We start from the raw sequence: 19,856 nt of genomic DNA, 5'->3' as shown, positions 1-19,856 counted from the left end.
ACTAAAAACATGGTTCAATTAATAGAGTGATTCAATATTAATATTATAAAGCGACGAGAATATTTATGGTGCGCCAAAAAAACAAAATAACGACTTATATAGTGATGGCTGATTTCAAAACACTGCTTCAGGAAGCATCGGAGCATAATGAATCAGCGTAGCGAATCATGATTCTGATCGCATGTCAAACCGCCAAACTGCTGAAATCACGTGACTTTGGCTCTCCGAATTGCTGATTCGACATGCTTAAGATTAACGAAGGTCTTACGGGTATGGAACGGCATGAGGGTGAGTAATACATTACATTATTTTCATTTTTGGGTGAACTAACCCTTTAATAGGCAATTTAGTGGCTGAAAAGCAGTGATATGACATTAGTTGTATTTGAATATAATCCTAATTGACAATTACAATAATATTAATTTAAAATAAAACACAATTATAATTCATATTAATTATATTGATGTAATAATTATTAAAGTACAATTATTGTTGTTGCTTTTGTTATTATTGCATTAACCCTCTGGTGCTGCTCATGTGGCGGTCAAAAATGACCATTTTTTATTTTAGGGGATTTTATGGTACTAAATTATATTTATTGAATAGTTATGATCCATTTATTTGCTGTTAATCATTTTTTGAGCATAGACCTGAAAATGAAATTTCCAATTTTAAACTGTTGTAAACCTTGAATGCTTTGGAGCACAAACTTAAGTTTGGTCTCTTTTTAAAGAAGACACTTGGTAAAAAAAAAAAAAAAAAAATTATAGAAGGTTAAGTTTATTATTTTGGGGGGGAAAAATGCATTAAAATCTGTTTTTAAATTTTATATGAAATATGTATTTTCCAAAATATGTTATATTCTAAAACCGTGAGAACAGGTTGTGTTCCAAATATGAGGTTGATATCTCAAAAAATTCGTTTTCAGTAAGATTTTGTTTGGGTGCAATACCAAACGCTTCCACTAGCTACTAAATTCGCTTCCCGTTCATTTCCAATGCGGTCATTTTTGACCTCGAACAGCCAACAGTGTGACTATTTTTTATTTTTTCAGGACCATTTAACCTTTTCGAATCATGGCCAAAAAAAAATTACCCGAAAAAATGTTGGTCAAAAATAGCAGCAACAATGTTTAATTATAATATTAATATATTTTAAAAACACTATTAATGCCTGCTGTTAACCCATTTAAAGATCAGTACGTATTTATCCAGGTGTCATTTGCTATTTTATTATTTGCATCTCATCGTTATTGTTTGTTATTTGCTATTTTGTTATTTGCATCCCATCCGTATTGTTTACTGTCTGTCCGAGTTTATACCCACACAGAAGCAGCCTTCATGTCAAGTTGCACGGGCTTCTTTTTCTCTAACGGGTGTCGATAGCAGTACCATCACCGTGATTGGTCAAATGCCACTTCAATAAAAATGCCCTGCACGCGATTGGTATAAATGTGCCTCTTCGCTCCGCCTTCACTCCGCGTTCGGAACACTTCCGCTAGGCCACCATGCCCTGCGGAAGTTGAATTGTTACAGTCGGACACTGTGGAAACACTCGAGTGGTCGCGCGAAGGTGGCGAATTAAGAGTCGTAAACACACTGTAGGCACCTAGGACTGGGCGGAGAGAGGGTTAACTAGTTCATAAGCCCCACAGTCCCACGTAAACAGTGAAAGAAGGGTTTTAAACAGCGCCCTAAACCCCCGTCAGGTCCCGTGTGTGTGGGTGCAGCGAGGCGGGAGGAGATGGAGCCCTCGCCGGCTAAGGGTAAAGCACAGGGTCGCCTTCTGGTGTCCACCAGCCTGGACGCTAAAGATGAGCTGGAGGAGGTAGGGATCGACTCATTCCCTTTGGCCGTCAACTTCATCCTTCACAGCACACATTTGCGAAGAAATACATGGTGAAAACTAAGTACAATAACAAAAGGACAAGCAGAACTGAGAAGTTGACACTATCAGACTTATGGGATCACTCAGAACTGGGTTAATAGTTGCAGGAGTGGTTATGTAGGTCGTTTTTTATCGGCTTATTTGATTATTAAAATGTAAAGGAAGGAGTTGCGGCAGCAGTGTAAACATGGTGTGTGTTGAACACAATGATGATAGTGTGACATATGTGTACAAAATGACAGTTGATGGTGTCAGTGACTCTCCGTCTGCTGGGAAAGGTATTAAACAGTGATGCAGTCCTGTCCTTCAATTGAGATTTGACTGATTATTTATGAACTTTTGGGAGATAGACTGTCTGTCTATCTATCTAGAAGCTTTTCAGCAATAATTATGAAACAAATGTATACCATTACAGCAATACATATATTTATAAAAAATATAAGTTTTAGAAATTAGCCTTTTTAGTAAGCAGTGATATATGGATATATTAATATAATAATCATAATTGTCATTTACAAAAATATAAATGTGAAACAGTACTCAATTAAAATGATATGCATTATCATGAATTATATTAATGTAATTATAAAATGAAGTTTTTTGTTGTTGCTTTTGTTATTATTACATAAATTATAAATATTAATATATTCAAATAATATTGATTGTTCCCTCATATGATTAAATGTCTGCTGTATTAACTGCAACATTATTTTGTTTTTGGCATAACATTCATGCATGCATCCATATTTGTCTATAATGTGCTTACCAGTTGGCCTGTGTGTGTTTCAGCGCCTGGAGAGGTGTGTGAGCATCACCTCATCTATAACCAATGGGCTGTCAGAGCGAGAAGCCAATGATGCCCTTACTGCTCATGTGAGTGTTTATTAGTCACACCCACCTAAAATAACACACAACAGGGTTCCCACATCATAAAAACCTGGACATACAATGGAATTTTAAAGTTGTGATTTTTCAGGCGTGGACAAGTAATAGAAATTTGTGGAATACAAAAATGAAATTTATGTAGAATTTAAATGTATTTCCTAGCACAGCAAAATATTGTTCTTTTTGAATGCTTATGTTGAGAAAACGATGTCCACACTTAATATATCTGTTGACACTTATTGAAGACATTTGTATACTTAGGGGCCATTCACAGTTCACACAGAATGCATTTTTCCATTCCACTGCGCTACTTTTCCATTATTTTTCAATGAAAACATGCTAGACGGACATCTTTAACCGCCACACTCGCTTCTCGTGTCTTTTGCAGCGTCTCGTGCATGACACAGCATTCTAAAAATGCATCGCTCATGTTAAAAGAAGTTAAACTTTTAAAAAATATCTCTAGACCTTACGCTTTTTGCGTTCTACTGACCTACACCTCATGTTTTTAACAAAAACACATTGTGTCTGAACCCTAAGTATGTGACAAAGTGACAAAGAAATAGACATCTCATCTAAATAGACTAGTGATTTTTAATTGCTTATCCACCAATTCTGCGTTAACTGTAATTGATTGAAAATCCTTTGGTCCAAAAGTGTGTCTGAAAGCACATATTTTCTGATTAGATACTACATTTGAATATATCTTGCATTCACAACCATTTAAAAAATATGTTTTATGTAGTATGAATTTGGGTAGTATGAATGAAATTTAGACATACTACATCCCATATGGTCATGCGACCTATCAGTGTCAGTTCTGTCACTTCACAGCCATTTATATATCCTCTTCCATGGCCTCATGGGATAGTAAAGTGTCCATCGATTGCACACTTTATAATCTCGGTTTAAGTAGGTCACTTTTTGCTGTTTTTCAAATACTGTGTATTCGGACATACAACTCTGTTGGTGTTTTTTCACATACAATATAGTAGGGAAGTATTAGATTTCGGACAGAGTGCCTGCGCATGGATCTACACATGTAGATCATGGGAGTCAGAAATGTGGCTTTAAGTTATTACTTTGTTAACAGCAAATGCCTGTTATACTTCAATAAAATGCCAGTTTGTTTAAGAATTAAGGTACTGTGCTATATTTGGAGTATAGTTATAGTGGAAGGGTTTTGTTTCGGGACATTCAGTGAAGACCCTGCAACCACTTCAGCAATGACTATATTCACAATACAACATTCGTGTCTTAGTGATTTTATAAAAAAGTTACTACAAAAAAATATAAAGGGCACAAATCTTTATTAAAGCATATTACCATTAAAGCTAATTTAAAAATTTGAATATTTAATTACTAATTTTAATATGTTAGTTAGCTCATTTTAATATAACTTATTCCTGTGATGTTAAAGTTGAATTTTCAGCAGACATTACTCCAGTTTTCATGGTCACATGATGAGAAATAATTCTAATATATTGATTTGGTTTTCAAAAAACCTGTATTATTATCAAGGTTGAATGTAGTTAATATACTGTGATGCGTTTTATTTCTAGTGTGATGCGTTTTATTTCTAGTTTCTTTGATGAATAGAAAATTCAAAAGAACAGCGTTTATTTGAAAAATAAATCTTTTGTAACATTATAAATACCTTTACTGTCACTTTTGAAAAATAATTAATGCATCCTTGCTGAATAAAAGTGTTAATTTCTTTCAAAACACAATCTGCCGCAGTAGTGTATGTCATAGCTGTTGCATGTCTGTGGAATGGAATACTAAGCTAACATACTATACTATACACTGAATACTGCATACAGTTGTTTAAAAATAGTAATTGAAACCGTCAGCATTATGTAATCATAAATGTTTTCAACAGTGGTATGCTGCATTAAATTTACCCACAGGCTTATAAGATAGAAAAACAGCATGAGGTTTAGCCCACTGGTTTTTGTGTGTTAACATGGCGCTCGTGAAGTACATGAGTTTGCATCTGTTGTCTTCTCTTCAACATTTCTTTAGATTTTGTGACTGACTTGAGATCTGAGATCAATAAAAGTGTCTAAAAGAACTAAAAAAAAAAGAAGCTGAGAAAAGAAATTGGCTGTATTTAGAGCCGTTGTTGGTGATGTTTGATTGGGATGGTGTGTGTGTGTGTGTGTGTGTGTGCAGGTATGTAAGGGTCCACAGCAGCATGAGGAGGTGTGTCTGGGTCTCTTTACGCTCCTGCTCACAGAGCCCCCACAAGCACAGAGGGTATGTTGATGCTTCACACATGAGATCTGATTCACATACATACCACAGAATGCTCTTCTACTCTTTAACTGTTCTCCCAGAATCCCACCATTAACGTAGCATTGTGTCCTGCAGTGCTACAGGGACCTGACGTTGGTGAATCGGGATGGCATGAACGTGGTGCTTATAAAAATCAACCAGATCCTCATGGAGAAGTTCCTTAAGCTGCAGGATGTGTGCCGCACGCAGGTGGGCTGTTATGTTTCTGCTGTTGATGAGTGTCATTTTAGTATTATTTATATACTATTAGTATTTAGTAATATTTAGAATAAAAAATTGTTTTTATTTTTAGTAATTTTATGTGCTGTCATTTTTTTTTATTTTCTTTTATTTTTATTTTTTTTTTAAATATTGCTATTTTTTATTTTAGTATTAATAATTTCTGTATTCAACTTAAACATTTAAGTTTTTCAATATTTTGATTTTAAGTTTTTTAGTATTTCTACATTTTTCAATTAATTTAATTTTTTAATAGTTTTTGTGTTCGTTAATAACACTGTTGACGTCTCTTCTTTTTGTGTGGGCAGCTGGTGTGGTTGGTCAGAGAGCTGGTGAAGAGCGGAGTCATTGGAGCAGATGGTGTTCTCATGACACTCATGAAACAGATCGCTGGTGCGTTCACACACAAATGCAAGTCATGCTACATATTTAATACGTACCCCTATAGTATTGTATGTCTAACCTACGTCAATCTGCAGGGGGAGACATCTCCAACAAAAACCTGTGGTTGGCAGAGAACGTGTTGGAGATTTTAGTGGACCAGAGGTGAGAGGTTCTGAGTCACAGTATGCGATGTGACTGCACTGTGGGCTGTAACTACGTCCATGCAAATAGACCAGCGTGAGTTAATTTTCAGTTTCATGAATGTGTTTGTGTGATGAACAGAGAGTGGGTGCTGAAGAGTGGGATGTTAGTGGCCATGTCTGTGTACACATACCTGAGGCTCATAGTGGACCATGGGACATCAAACCTGCTGACCCTCAGGCAGAGAGAGGTGGACTTCTGCATCGGACTGCTCCGAGAGAGGGTGAGTACAGGTTTCAAAACTTCAAATTTGGACATAATGCTTTTTTTTTTTTTTTTTGTTACACTACCGGTCAAAAGTTTGGAATAATTGTTTGGGTTTTTTTTAATGCTTTTGAAAGAAGTTTCTAATGCTCACCAAGGTACCATTTATTTGATCAAAAATACAGTAAAAACAGTAATGTTCTGAAATATTATTACAATTTGAAATAAATGTTTAGATTCCATTGACTTGCATTCAAACACCTGCTAATGTGGGAGACCAGAAACGTAAGCAAAGAACTTTCGGATTTCGCTACATTCGAAAGTTAAAGAGAATTCGGTTCACATGGAGACACATGACCAGCAGAAGATTGATGTGCCACAATGTGACCTCTTACTTTGATGAATTAAAAGAATACAAAGTTTGCAGTAAAGTGTATATTTGAGTAAATTGTATGTTAATGTTATGGATTTATTATTATTATTATTATTATTATTAGTTATTTTGAATTTGTTTTTTAAAAAGACTTTAAAATGTTACGTCATATCATGTCCGTTGTAGTGTCTGTATAAATTTCATATGCTCAAAGTCGAGTGTGACTGTGGCTTTAAATGTAATTTACTCCTGTAATGGCAAAGCAAAATTTTCTGCAGCCATTATTCCAGTCTTCAGTGTCACATGATCTTTCAGAAATTATTCTGATTCCAAACTTTTGATCAGTAGTGTACATTAAGCAAAATAATTTTGGGGACTTTTTTTTTTTTTTTGAGCCAACATACTCTTGACACAATGAGCCATGATGCAACATTTTTTAATTGCATTTTCTGTATAAAAAGGCCAGAAATAATTTGAAAGGTAAATGGTTTTTATTCAGTACGATTTGCTGTAGTCTAATTTCAAGGACACTCCCCCTGAAGCCGGCTGAGGTGAAGTGGCTCGTTCAAGGGCACTAAAGCAGGATTGTGATGTCTGTATCTGGGTCAGCGGTTCTCAAGAGAACACTTGGGATTTAACTTGTGACTTGGGCCTGAACCAGCTGTGATTAAATTAGGCTGCCAGCAATTATTCAACAGATTTAAAAACGGCATGAAATCAAAATTGACTGTACGTACCTTTATGTAAATGTTATTGTTAAATAGTTATTTTGATAATCAAATAATAAGCAATATAAAAGACATTTCATTTTTTTGTATTAAATTGGGGGGTGGGGTTGTTAACCACCCGGCCTAATGTTCTGGCTCAAATAGTATTGGTGTATAAACGTAGGCCATGCTATACATCAGGATTTTTTTTTTTGTCATCCAATGCCCTTTGACTTAATACATTTACTTAAAAAAACTCCCTGAGATTGTTAATATTTCAATAATGTAACAACACATTTGCATGTTTACTATTTTCTGATGTCTGTTAATGGTCTGTGCAGATGAACAAATAAAACATTTATATACACTACTTGTGGTTCATAAGATTTTTATTGTGTTTGAAAGAAGTTTCATATGCTCAACAAGGCTGGATTTATTTGATCAAAAAAAAAAAATTTTCTCACTGAATATTTTATTTCACTGGAATGTTACAGATGTTTAAATGTTTTGGTTGCTGTTTCATGATGTGTTCCTGTTCGATGGTGAATCTTGTGTTTAATTGCTTTGTGATTGTGTTTTGACAGTTCATGGAGTGTTTTATCATCGGGAGGGATCTAGTCAGACTCTTACAGAATGTGGCTCGTATTCCTGAGATGGAGTTGCTGTGGCGAGACCTGCTGCATAATCCTCAGACCCTTAGCCCACAGTTTACAGGTGTGTCTGAGGGAATTTCTACAGTAATACTTCAGATGTTGACAGAAGTATGCACAGTAAAGATTGTGTATGTGTTATTGAACTACTCTTTCTTGTTGCCCCATCCCACTGCAGGTATATTGCAGCTCCTCACCTCTAGAACCTCACGAAAGTTTCTGGCCTGCAGACTAACCCCTGATATGGAGACCAAGCTGCTGTTCATGACCTCAAGGGTAAACACACAAACACTGATACCTGACATGCAAACCACAATTCCTTTATGACTTGAAGGTCAAACACTCTTGCTATCCCTGGCTGCAGGTTCGGTTTGGCCAGCAGAAGCGCTATCAGGACTGGTTTCAGCGGCAGTATCTGTCCACAGCAGAGAGCCAATCACTACGCTGTGACCTTATTCGTTATATATGTGGTGTGGTTCATCCATCCAATGAAGTGTTGAGCTCTGACATTTTGCCACGCTGGGCGATTATTGGCTGGCTCCTGACTACCTGCACGGTAAGCAAATACTAAAAACATTTTCTAACTTCTAATCTAAGCAGGGTCCCTGCAGGTCTTTAGTCTTAAATTAAGTTTTATCAAATTTACGGTCATAAAAAAATCTCAAATATCTTAAAATGGTATAAGAAAAATCTTGATTATAATTTCAAGAGGTCTTACATTTGGGGATGAGAAAACCAGTAATTGTGAAATGGCTTAATGTAATGTTTAAAGTTCAAAAGGTGATGATTTGAATAAATAAATGTGAGTTTTACATGTTTTAAAGTAAAAACGCAGCACTATTGCATGTTTTACAGACTCATGCTTTTAAAGCAGTTCACAGTCAGTGAATAGCCCATGTTTATGCCAAGTGATTACTTTGATCTACTGTTGGAATTATGACAGTAATGTTTACCTGCAAACTCGTCGCCTTTCGACATGGAGAGTTTTGATGGCGTTTTCTTTTCATAACATCTCCAAATAATGGCTAATAAAATAGTTTTTATAAGCACAGTGTTGCTTTTTTTTTTTTTTTTTTTTTTTTTTTTGAGGTAACCAGGGTAACTGCTATATTTCTGCTGTACCATAAGTGCCATCTACTGTCAGAGAGTGAAAAGTGCATTTTCATTCAGCGCATCCGCCTTTTTTTGACCAATGAAAATAATCATCTCATATTTTTACACAGCTTAAATGAAAATAAATTTAATCACTAATACTTTTGACTCTTCCCTTTTCTTAAAAAATGGCTGAAATGTGAGGTTTATAATTTTATAAAACTTTTTTTTGTCAAACTGTATTTGAACTGTAAAGTTTAAATGGTGGTTTTTACAGTTTAATGTTTTCATAGACATTCCCCTACCCCACCCATATGGTATTAATTTTTATTTGTGCAGTTCTTAAAAAAAAAAAAAGGTCTTAAAAAGCCTTAGATTTGATTTTTACAAATCTTTCAGATTCCCTGTCTAAGATTATTCTTAGACAGTGTGTCCACCAGTGTTTTTTCCCAAGGCTAGTGTATTTTTCCAGTTGTTTCCAATGGTAGTGCCGCATCGACAAGGCGCTCAAAGCTCTCAGTATTTTTTTACCAGTTTGCGAGAGTTAAAGAGTGTTCAACTTTGAGTAAAACGCAGCGTTCATCACTCACTTTTTACCCAGCCATCCACTCACTGTGTAGGAGGGGCGGGACATATAACACACCAACCAACTGCCACATCCTTCTTGTACAACAACAAGAAGCATAATAACAGAAAAAAAGAATTTAAAACAAGAGCCAGAGCAAATACTTAACATTGCATAGACATTTTATATAGAAACAATACAGAAATAAACTATCTGTGAAATGAGATACTTGTAACATTTCCACGGATATTCCTTTAAAAAAAGCTGCTGAAAACTGCTGAAGTGCTCTCAAGCACCCAAAACACTTTGTGGACAAGGCCATTTAATGAAGTTTTAACTCTCTCTCCCTGCAGTCTAATGTTGCTGCATCCAATGCCAAACTGGCCTTGTTCTACGACTGGCTCTTCTTCAACCCAGAGAAAGACAGCATCATGAACATCGGTACGAGAGGCAGGATGCCATTGCCATTATTGTATCATTCAGCTTTGAATTCATAAAAAGACATGTACGAACCACATGCTTTGCCTTAACCCGGTCACTGATGCTCTGTTTTTTCTCTTTTGATCTCTCTCTCTCTCTCCCTCTCTCTCGCTCTCTCTCTCTCTCTCTCTCTCTCTCTCTCTCTCTCTCTCTCTCTGACTCTTGTTTTGTTTTCAGAGCCAGCCATTTTGGTGATGCATCACTCCATGAAGCCACATCCTGCTATTACAGCCACACTACTTGACTTCATGTGTCGGGTGAGAAATTCTTTCTCACGTCTTACTGTATCTAAGAGCTTGTTAATTTCATGCACATTAAGTGTGAGTAATGGCTATAAAAATAGAATCACCTGAATTTACCAGAAGTGTCTTTTAAAATACACAATTAAAAACATCAAATCAAAATGGACCAAATTATTTTTTTATTAAGTTAACTAATGTTAACAAATGAGACCTTATTGTAAAGTATTACCAAAATAACCTTTTTTCTGACCAAAATCATATGTGTGTGGAAAACCAATAATATCAAAGGAATTGAGTCCAGTCAAAAAAAAAAGTCCTTCCCTGCATTATTTTCCACTGAATATTCTGTTTGACTCAATAAGTAACATAATACAAGTTAAGTGTTTTGTGAATGCCAGTTATTACTGTGTTTTAATTCTTGGGTTTACCCACTGTCTTATTCCACTTCAGATCATCCCAAACTTTTTTCCTCCTCTTGAGGGTCAAGTGCGGCAGGGTGTCTTCAACTCTCTCAACTTCATCATGGAGAAGAGAGTTCTGGCGTTAGTTTATCACACACACACAATCATTACCATATGCTCACACAGGCACTTCATCAAAAATGCCACCCATGTGACCCTGCTGGCTTCAAGATGCTTTGTTATATAATGATCCTGACTATCTCTCTTACTTTCGCAGTCACCTAGCACCTCTGTTTGATAACCCTAAACTGGACCGTGAGCTGCGGTCTATGCTGAGAGAACGTTTCCCAGAGTTCTGCAGTTCCCCATCACCGCCCACAGAAGGTCAGAGCTGCACACAACCATTTCATTGCTAGTCATCAATAAATATAAGCTCCAACCCAATTCAGTCCACCAGAAATGTTACACAAAAAGTTATTTTTAGTTTATCATTTTTTTTTTTTTTATCTGTTATGTAGTTAAAATGGAGGAATCTGTTCCCTTGGAGATGGACAATCATGTGCTTGATAAGGAGGATGGTTGCTATGACAACACAGATGCTACCTTCAGTGATGATGAGGAAGAGTTGAACAACAAGGGTAAGATGCTTATAGTATCAGCTGATACACTTTAGCTCAGGCCTTTAAATGTACCAATTAACAATAAGTGGCTCTGCTTCACAACGTTGTTTTAGTTGGAGTGGATCTCATGTGCTCTGCTCCGTTATTCAATCATGATGGAATCTAGATCAGTGGCTCTGGCTCAAAATGATGCCCATGACCCACTTTTGTATTTTCAGTTTATATCAGTGGCATCATGATATGCACCCTTGTTTATCCCAAGGTAAAAAACGAGAGTTTAAGTTCCAACAGCTCAAGGAAACCTACATTGACGAACCTGCTGACATCTCACCTTTCGTGGACCAATTGGACGAGGCACTCAAAGAGAGGGTTCTGCAGCTGCAGAAAGGGAGGTGAGACACATGATTAATAACCTGTATTATGGATATATTAAGATCTCAATTGCATAAGTCTCATTTGTGCGGTTCTTTCTCTCTCAGTGACACAGAAACACACTGTGAGGTCATGCAGGAAATTGTGGATCTTATTTTAGAGGTGAGCTTTGCTCAGGGTGTATATTTTGAGCTGAGCTTCAAACACGGCTGACTTTTTACACATTTTTTTTTTCTTTTCCCATTTGTCCTCTTTCAGGAGGATTTTGATTCAGAGCAGATGTCCACTCTAGCTTCCTGTCTGGCTGAACTGTTTAAGAGTCATTTTAGAGGAGATGTGTTGCCTGAGGAGATCACAGAAGAGTACGTTTCTCTCACTTTTTCCTCTGACTTCCTGCCAGGTCAATTAGCACACTATCCTAGTGATTAGCACGTTGAGCCATGATGCTCATCTGGAACGTTTCTTCCAGCCTGCGTTGAATCCTGATCCCCTTTCACCTGTTTTCTTTCCATATTGTCATGTTACTTTTGTTCATTTTTCTTAATGAAGAGGCTAATAGGTTGCTGTGTTTGTGCTAATAGGTCTCTGGAGGAGTCTGTGTGTAAGCCGGTGTGTCTGATCTTCAGGAACTTGTGTCAGATGCAGGAAGACAACAGTGGCTTCTCTGTTCTGCTGGACCTGCTCGCTGAGCTCTACCAGAAACAGCCGAAAATCGGTTATCATCTGCTCTACTACCTCAAAGCCAGGTAGAGTCAAATGTTCTTTAGTCCAAAAAATATCAAAAGCAAGCAAATGACGAAGTCATGATGGTGGTTTGCTGTGCTTGTTTGGAGGGCTGCACATTTTGGCCAAATATGGCTATAAAATAATAATTATTATTAATAATAATAATAATAATAATAATAATCACAAAAATAATAATAGATATTGTTATTAAAGGTGCCATCTAACGTTTTTTTACAAGATGTAATATAAGTCTAAGGTGTCCCCTGAATGTGTCTCTGAAGTTTCAGCTCAAAATACCCCATAGATTTTTTTTCATTAATTTTTTGGGGCATAATTAGAAATGCGCCGATTCAGGCTGTGGCCCCTTTAATTGCTTGCGCTCTCCAACCCCTCCCAAGCTCTCGACTCTATCATTGCATAAACAAAGTTCACACAGCTAATATAACCCTCAAAATGGATCTTTACAAAGTGTTCGTCATGCATGCTGCATGCATACATCGGATTATGTGAGTATTGTATTTATTTAGACGTTTACATTTGATTCTGAATGAGTTTGAGGCTATGCTCCATGGCTAACGGCTAATGCTACACTGTTGGAGAGATTTATAAAGAATGAAGTTGTCTACGAATTATACAAACTGCAAGTGTTTAATAATGAAAATAACGATGGCTTGTCTCCGTGAATACAATAAGAAACGATGGTAACTTTAACCACATTTAACAGTACATTAGCAACATGCTAACGAAACATTTAGAAAGACAATTTACAAATATCACTAAAAATATCATGATATCATGGATCATGTTAGTTATTATTGCTCCATCTGCCATTTTTCGCTATTCTTGCTTGCTTACCTAGTCTGATGATTCAGCTGTGCACAGATCCAGACGTTCTGCCCTTGCGTAATACCTTGAACATGAGCTGGAATATGCAAATATTAGTACATATTAATGAGCCTGACTGTTACGTAACAGTCGGTGTTATGTTGAGATTCGCCTGTTCTTCTGAGGTCTTTTAAACAAATGAGATTTATATAAGGAGGAGGAAACTCACTGTATGTCATTTCCTTGTACTGAACTCTTGTTATTTAATTCTAGGGCACCTTTAATATTAAATAAAAAAAAATAATAATATTATATTTCACTGTAAAGTAAAAAAAAAATGCTGTCTTTAATAAAAAATAATATAATAATAATAATATAAAATTACAGTACTAATACTTATAAGTAAATTATTTATTTACAAACGTTAAACCGTGAAACTTTCTTTTTGACAAAAAATCCATATCATGATTTCAGTTTTACTTCGATTAATCGTGCATCCCTACTTTTGAAAGCTTAGTGTTTTTATAGAAGACTCTCATTTGTTGTACATCTTTGCAGCAAAGCAGCAGCGGGGAAGATGAGTCTGTACGAATCATTTGCTCAGGCCACGGCTCTGGGTGACCTGCACACCTGCTTGATGATGGACATGAAGGCCTGTCAGGAGGATGATGTGAGGCTACTGTGCTATCTAACCCCCTCCATCTATTCAGAGGTAATGCACGTGCATGAATAGGTGTCATACTCCAACACCAAGTAGCTACAACTGAGGTTTCACTTTTTCTTTTTCTTACTACTTCTGTGTTGTACAGTTCCCAGATGAAACCCTGCGTAGTGGAGAGCTCCTCAACATGATCGTAGCTGTCATTGATTCAGCACAGGTTTCAGATATACACCTTTTAAAGAGATAGTTCACCCAGCATTGAAAATGATATTGTCATTTGCTCACCCTCATGTCGTTCCAAACCCAGAAGACGTTCATATGAGACACAAATAAAGATACAATTTTAATGAAACCTGAGAGATATATGTCCCTGCCTCCATTAAAAGTCCATTACACTAAAACTTTGATGCTTCAAGAAGTTAATCATAAAAGTAAGCCATGTGAAAAGTCTTCTGATGAGACACTATCACTTTATATGATAAACTAATTTAATTTAGGCTTTTATTCACATATAAACAATGGTAAACACACATGCATAGAGCACATCAAATATAATAAACTGAAGCTCAGCTGCACATGCTTGACGCGCGAGAACCGATAAGGTTTGTACGGTGTGACATGAGGACGAGTAAATGATGACAAAATTTCCATTTTTGGGTGAAATCTCTTTGGTACTGATTACATTCAGGTTAATTTGTTGTTCAAGTCTCTATTAACCTCCTCCTCTTGTTTTCACAGCTTCAGGAGCTGATGTGTCATGTGATGATGGGTAATCTGGTCATGTTCCGTAAAGACTCAGTCCTCAACATCCTCAGTAAGTTTAAGGCAGTTTTCAAGTTTTTCTCCATCTGACCCCACAAGTTTCTGTTCAAATTGCATTACACCAAACAAACCACCAAAACACCAGGGTCAGAAATGAATGTGGGCTTGGGGCAAGAATGCCACCAAAATGAACAAATATTTCCCCCAAATTCATGATAAGGGGACAAAAAAAAATGTCCCTGCACAATTAAACAAAATGATGGCTTAGATTTAGATCTGCTCACGATGAATCAGATTTCCTTTAAATGTTTTTTTGCAGTGTTGAGCATTTTAACCAATAACATGTTTCTGTTGACCTTATGAATGCAATGACCAATCAGAGGTGTTTAGATTAGTCACTGTTAAAATCTGCATGCTGGAGAATTCTCTCACCACAGACAACAAAGTGCAGACACAATGTAAGTACGAGATTCGTTTTGCAGTGTAGACAGCTTCGGTGATTATAACAGGATTTTTTTGCAAGAGTGCACAACAAGTCATGGACCACTTCAGTGATGCGTAACTTTCTTTGCTTGCTTTCTATAAATTTATTTTAATTTTGATTTTCATGTTACTAAAATAACCAATGTTAAGTCTTTATTTTGTAATGCATAAAAAGCAATAAACCAGTTCATAAACTAGGAACTGGTCTAAAAAAATTGATATCTTATTAAACATTTTGTTAAAGATTTTGTGAAACTATTGTGTAGTTGTACTTGGTGTCAATTTTTTTTGTTTGTTTGTTTGTTTTTTCTCTGTGATAATGCAATGAAACATGACAAATTGTGCGGACATAATTTCTGGCCAGGCTGTCATACAGAGAAATAATGAACACATGCAAAAACAAGAGAGAACCAATGAAATATTAATAACTGATTATGTTGTATTCAGTGTATGCTAAATACAAATAAATAAAAACCTCTAGCTATAGTTTGCCTTTTTTGACAAATAATTTTGTCAGATAAATACTCTAACCAAGTTCAGTGTTTTGTTTTTCCTTTTATATTTAAAATATTTAAAAAAATATATATATTTTCCTCGTATTTTGATTGTTTAATCGAACTTGTAGGGTCATAAAAACAAATATCCCTTCCGGACATCATTTTTGGCCACTACTGTATTCTTAGCTTGTTTTGTCTGTGTAGTCAGAACGTGGACGTCAACCTGATTCTGCTAAAAGCGGTATATCTGTGTGAATGTGCCAGACATTCTTTAATGGCTTTGTAATTTTCATTTTCCTCTGTGCATCTGTGTGTTACAGTTCAGTCTCTGGACTGGGAGACATTTGAGCAGTACAGCACATGGCAGCTTTTCCTGGCGCATAGTATCCCTCTGGAGACCATCATCCCAATTTTACAGCACCTCAAATACAAGGGCAAGCATCACTCTACATAGAGACACACTTTCACTTTACACATAGCCCACCAACATTTCCCATAATTCTCTCTCTACTCACAGAGCATCCTGAGGCTCTATCCTGCCTGCTGCTACAGTTACGCAGAGAAAAGTAAGTCTTTTCTCACAAGTGGTTACTTATCTTGTCTGCTGTGGGACAGTTATTTTTTCTTTATTTTTATTTTTTGTGCTGTGTTATGCTGAAGGCCGAGTGAGGAGATGGTGAAGATGGTGCTGAGCCGACCCTATCACCAAGAGGATCAGTTCACCACCAGCATCCTGCGGCACTGGGCAGCTAAACACGACGACCTGCTGGGAGAACACGTCAAAGCCCTGCTCATCAAGAACAACAACATGCCCCGTAAACGACAGAGGTAATGACATATTTTTTGGCTAGATTGAAGCCCTCTTGTGATCTTGAACCGAAAGGTGGGTGCTGTGTTAAAGGCCCTGGGCTGAGGACACAAAGGTTGCAGGTTTAAGCTCAAGTGGATTGACCACAGGGTCAGTATCACTGAAGAAACATGAAGTACATTGAGTAATTACAGAATAAAATTAACCAGTATTGTGTAAATCACAAAGATCTTGCCAGTGGGCCAGTTTTCTACCCACTCATTGTGTCATGACTTGCAAGTATGATGGCATATTTTAATAGCATCTCTGATTTAAAACTCAGTAGCAAAAATGCAAATATTGCTGAAGTTTAATTTATTTCAGAAATTTATGAAATATCTTTTCAATACATTTTTAAATGTTTACATGTGTTTATCCAAGGAATGGTTGTGTGAAAAACTCTATTTTAAGTAAACCTTGGTCTACACATTTTAAATCTGCTTAACTGTTTGGTTTGAAATTATGGTTCTCTAATTGTGAATTAAATTAAATTACATAATTTATAGTTTATATATACACAACTGTTCTAAAGTTTAAGGTCAGTTATATATATATATATAATTGATACTGTTATTCAGCAAGGGTGCATTAAATTGATCAAAAGTGACAGTAAAGACATTATAATGTTACAATAGATTTCAAATAATGCTGTTCTTTTGAACTTTCTATCAAAAAAATCCTGGAAAAAAATGTTTCCCCAAATATATATAGCCGCACAACTGTTTTTAACATCGATAATAAGAATTTTTTCTTGAGCAGCAAATCAGCATATAAGAATGATTTCTGAAGGATCATGCGACATTGAAGCCTGGAAAATTCAGCTTTGCCATTACAGGAATAAATTACATTTTAAAATATATTCAAATAGAAAATGGTCATTTTAAATTGTAATAATGTTTCACAATATTACTGTTTTTCCTAGGGCTGCCCTTGACTATAGATATTTGTAGTCGACCAGTAGTCATTCATTTAAGCCATTAGTCGACTAATTGCACATTTATATTAATAAGCCATAAATCATTATAATGAGCCATTCATCTTCTATATAATCAGCCTAATCAGCGCACAAACACACATAAAGCTTGCCTCAGCTCACTGGCAAATGTAACAATTATGAATGTGTCGTGAAAAAACAGCAAGGAAACTGTCTAAACATTTCAGTAATTTACTGATAATGTTTTCGGCTGCAGAGATTAAGTCAACGATGCTGACTCGGCATCTCCACAGTAGTGGACGCGCATATATGCAAGTTTCATATGGATTGCAAAATCTGAGAATATTTATTTTCCATTCATGGTTGTTACATGCTCAAGTTCAATGAGACCGAGAGCAGAAATCGCATGCTGATTGCTTTCATTGTTTTACAATAGCACAATGTTTTGGTGTTATTGTGAGTTTACAGAAATAAAAGTAGACCCTTTACATTTTGCATTACTCTTATCTATACATTACTCTTAAGTTAAATGCAGTGATCGCACCGGTGCATCCATGTCATGCAGTAAACACACAGCTTGTGTTTACTGCATATTATTCGGATATGCGCCAAATAATGGCGCACATTTATCTAGGACTAGGCTAACATTAGAGCGAACGGACTTGTAAAGTTGCTACTACTTGCATGTTTCAAGTGATAAGCCATATTTGAGGTCGATGAATGATAGGCGAATATTTGGATTAGTATTGGTTAGTTGACTATTAGGGGGCAGCCCTAGTTTTTACTGTTTTTGACCAATTAAATGCAGCTCTGGTGAGCAAAAAGAGAATCGTTCAAATGCATTAAATTTTATCAACCCCAAACTTTTGAAAGGTAGTGTAATTTTTCAAGATACACATATTTGAGTTGTGCTATGTTATTTGTGTAGTTTGAGGAGTTCCAGCAGTAAACTGGCTCAGCTGACCCTGGAACAGATGCTGGAACATTTGGACAGTTTGAGACTCAATCTCAGCAACACCAAGAACAACTGTGAGTTCCCCCACAGCCAATACTCTTAACAGAAATTGAAAACGCCATACTTAGCAGCCTGGTTGTCTGTTTTATTGTTTATATTGATTTAAACATTGATCTCTAAATACTTCTTGTTGTTGTATCAGTTTTTTCCCAGACGCCCATATTACAGGCCCTGCAGCATGTTCAGGCCAGCTGCGATGAAGCCCACAAAATGAGGTGTGTTTTTGCTTGAGAAGGCAAAATTTTCATATGTATTTTATTTTCCAGTTCTTTTTTAACTTAATGTCCATCGCTTCTTTCTGCCAGGTTCAGTGATCTTTTCTCATTGGCTGAGGAATATGAGGATTCCTCCAAACAGCATAAATCTCGACGCAAAGCCCCGGCGACCTCGCCACGGTCCCGCAAGGGTGCGGCTCCTCAACCCTCCAATGAAGAGGAGAGTGGGTCCAGCAGCGCTTCGGTAAATCAACACTCACAACTTGACATCATCACAAAAGCCTTCAGACCTGCACACATAATTAATAATAATAATAATATGTTCTACTCGTCATCTGTTTTCAATGACCTTTGTTGACTCCCCTCCAGGAGGAAGAGGACTCCAAACCCAAAGCTCCCAAGAGGAAACGGAAAGGCTCATCTGCAGTAGGTTCTGACAGCGACTGAGAGGACAAACCCTCACGCCAACCACACCCAGCATAACCACGCCCCCTCTGTGATCGTGACGTCACTGGAGACTACCTGTCAATCATCGACTCCAGCCACTCGGGGGCAGTCTGCCCAAACATTCTCCTACTGTAGGGGCAGAACTCTTTCTCTGGACTCAAATGCAGAGGAGCCTGGGAGACAAGCCTCTACTATCTCTAACCACTGCACTGCTCGGCTATTTCAAGCCTGAGAGTTTGGTTAAGTGCAAGGATGGGCGCACTGGGGGCGGCTAAGCCTGGAAAATCTAAATCCAGACTGGCATAGACTGACAGATGTACAAACAAGACAGACTGCCTTAACGAAGAGGGTTATTAAATCCTCAACGGCCCATCAATAAAAAATTCATGGTTATGTACTTCAAAGAACGATTACCCACTAACGGTAGTGAACCCAGACTGTAACATGAAGTACAGGGATCTTAAACTGATTAAAGATTTTACTGCATTTGGAGGTTCATTTTGGAATAGTGGAAAGCAGATAGGGGTCTTCAGGTTCAAGCCTTTTATCTTTTCATATTGAACAGACCTTTCCCATGCCCATCATTAATAAAGATTGACACTCTGTCCTGTGTGGACGCTGTGGCTCTTCAGAGAGGAGCCTGAGACTTTACAGAGGTTCTGCGAGGTTTTTATGTCATGTTTGAAATGCACGGAGTTGCAGAAAGCAGGACTGTACAAATGGAGGACTTGACGGACTTTTTAAAGAATTCTTTCTACTGACTTATTTTCATAAAAACAGATTGTAACTATGTTAAAGGACTATGATATTAATAAAAAAGGGCGGAAAAAGTTTGGTTTTCTTACCGAAATGTCATGTTTGAAG

At 36.8% G+C, this 19,856-nt stretch overlaps 1 protein-coding gene across 2 annotated transcripts; it reads left to right on the top strand.

Moving 5' to 3' along the window:
• Nucleotides 1–1,526: 1,526 nt before the first annotated feature.
• On the top strand, nucleotides 1,527–19,828 carry ints3 (integrator complex subunit 3). Of its 2 annotated transcripts, none has more exons than XM_067411197.1 (29): nucleotides 1,527–1,827; nucleotides 2,677–2,760; nucleotides 4,948–5,031; nucleotides 5,146–5,259; nucleotides 5,598–5,682; nucleotides 5,769–5,835; nucleotides 5,956–6,097; nucleotides 7,743–7,872; nucleotides 7,987–8,084; nucleotides 8,173–8,364; nucleotides 9,819–9,906; nucleotides 10,123–10,202; nucleotides 10,638–10,729; nucleotides 10,866–10,972; nucleotides 11,107–11,226; nucleotides 11,471–11,600; nucleotides 11,688–11,742; nucleotides 11,839–11,942; nucleotides 12,162–12,326; nucleotides 13,690–13,843; nucleotides 13,941–14,009; nucleotides 14,531–14,606; nucleotides 15,855–15,968; nucleotides 16,052–16,100; nucleotides 16,195–16,362; nucleotides 18,244–18,344; nucleotides 18,473–18,545; nucleotides 18,636–18,789; nucleotides 18,915–19,828. In XM_067411197.1, the coding sequence occupies exons 1-29, from the start codon at nucleotides 1,744–1,746 to the stop codon at nucleotides 18,990–18,992; spliced, it is 3,057 nt and encodes a 1,018-aa protein (XP_067267298.1). In that variant the 5' UTR covers nucleotides 1,527–1,743; the 3' UTR covers nucleotides 18,993–19,828. The 2 variants fall into 2 exon arrangements, with proteins under 2 accessions (XP_067267298.1, XP_067267297.1); XM_067411196.1 differs by having other exon boundaries at nucleotides 16,192–16,362.
• The last annotated feature ends 28 nt before the right edge of the window (nucleotides 19,829–19,856 follow it).

This window comes from Chanodichthys erythropterus, chromosome 15 (genome assembly GCF_024489055.1).
Source record: "Chanodichthys erythropterus isolate Z2021 chromosome 15, ASM2448905v1, whole genome shotgun sequence".
NCBI classification, from domain to species: Eukaryota; Metazoa; Chordata; class Actinopteri; order Cypriniformes; family Xenocyprididae; genus Chanodichthys; species Chanodichthys erythropterus.
Note: the sequence above shows the minus strand (reverse complement) of the source record. Positions and strands in the feature narration are given on the sequence as shown.

Bases quoted from the DNA above. Each gene is read 5' to 3' on its own strand.
- ints3 (XM_067411196.1), top strand. From the start codon at position 1,744: ATGGAGCCCTCGCCGGCTAAGGGTAAAGCACAGGGTCGCCTTCTGGTG. The intron at 9,907-10,122 runs GTACGAGAGGCA...TTTTGTTTTCAG, and splicing joins AGACAGCATCATGAACATCG to AGCCAGCCATTTTGGTGATG. The intron at 18,345-18,472 runs GTGAGTTCCCCC...TTGTTGTATCAG, and splicing joins CAGCAACACCAAGAACAACT to TTTTTTCCCAGACGCCCATA.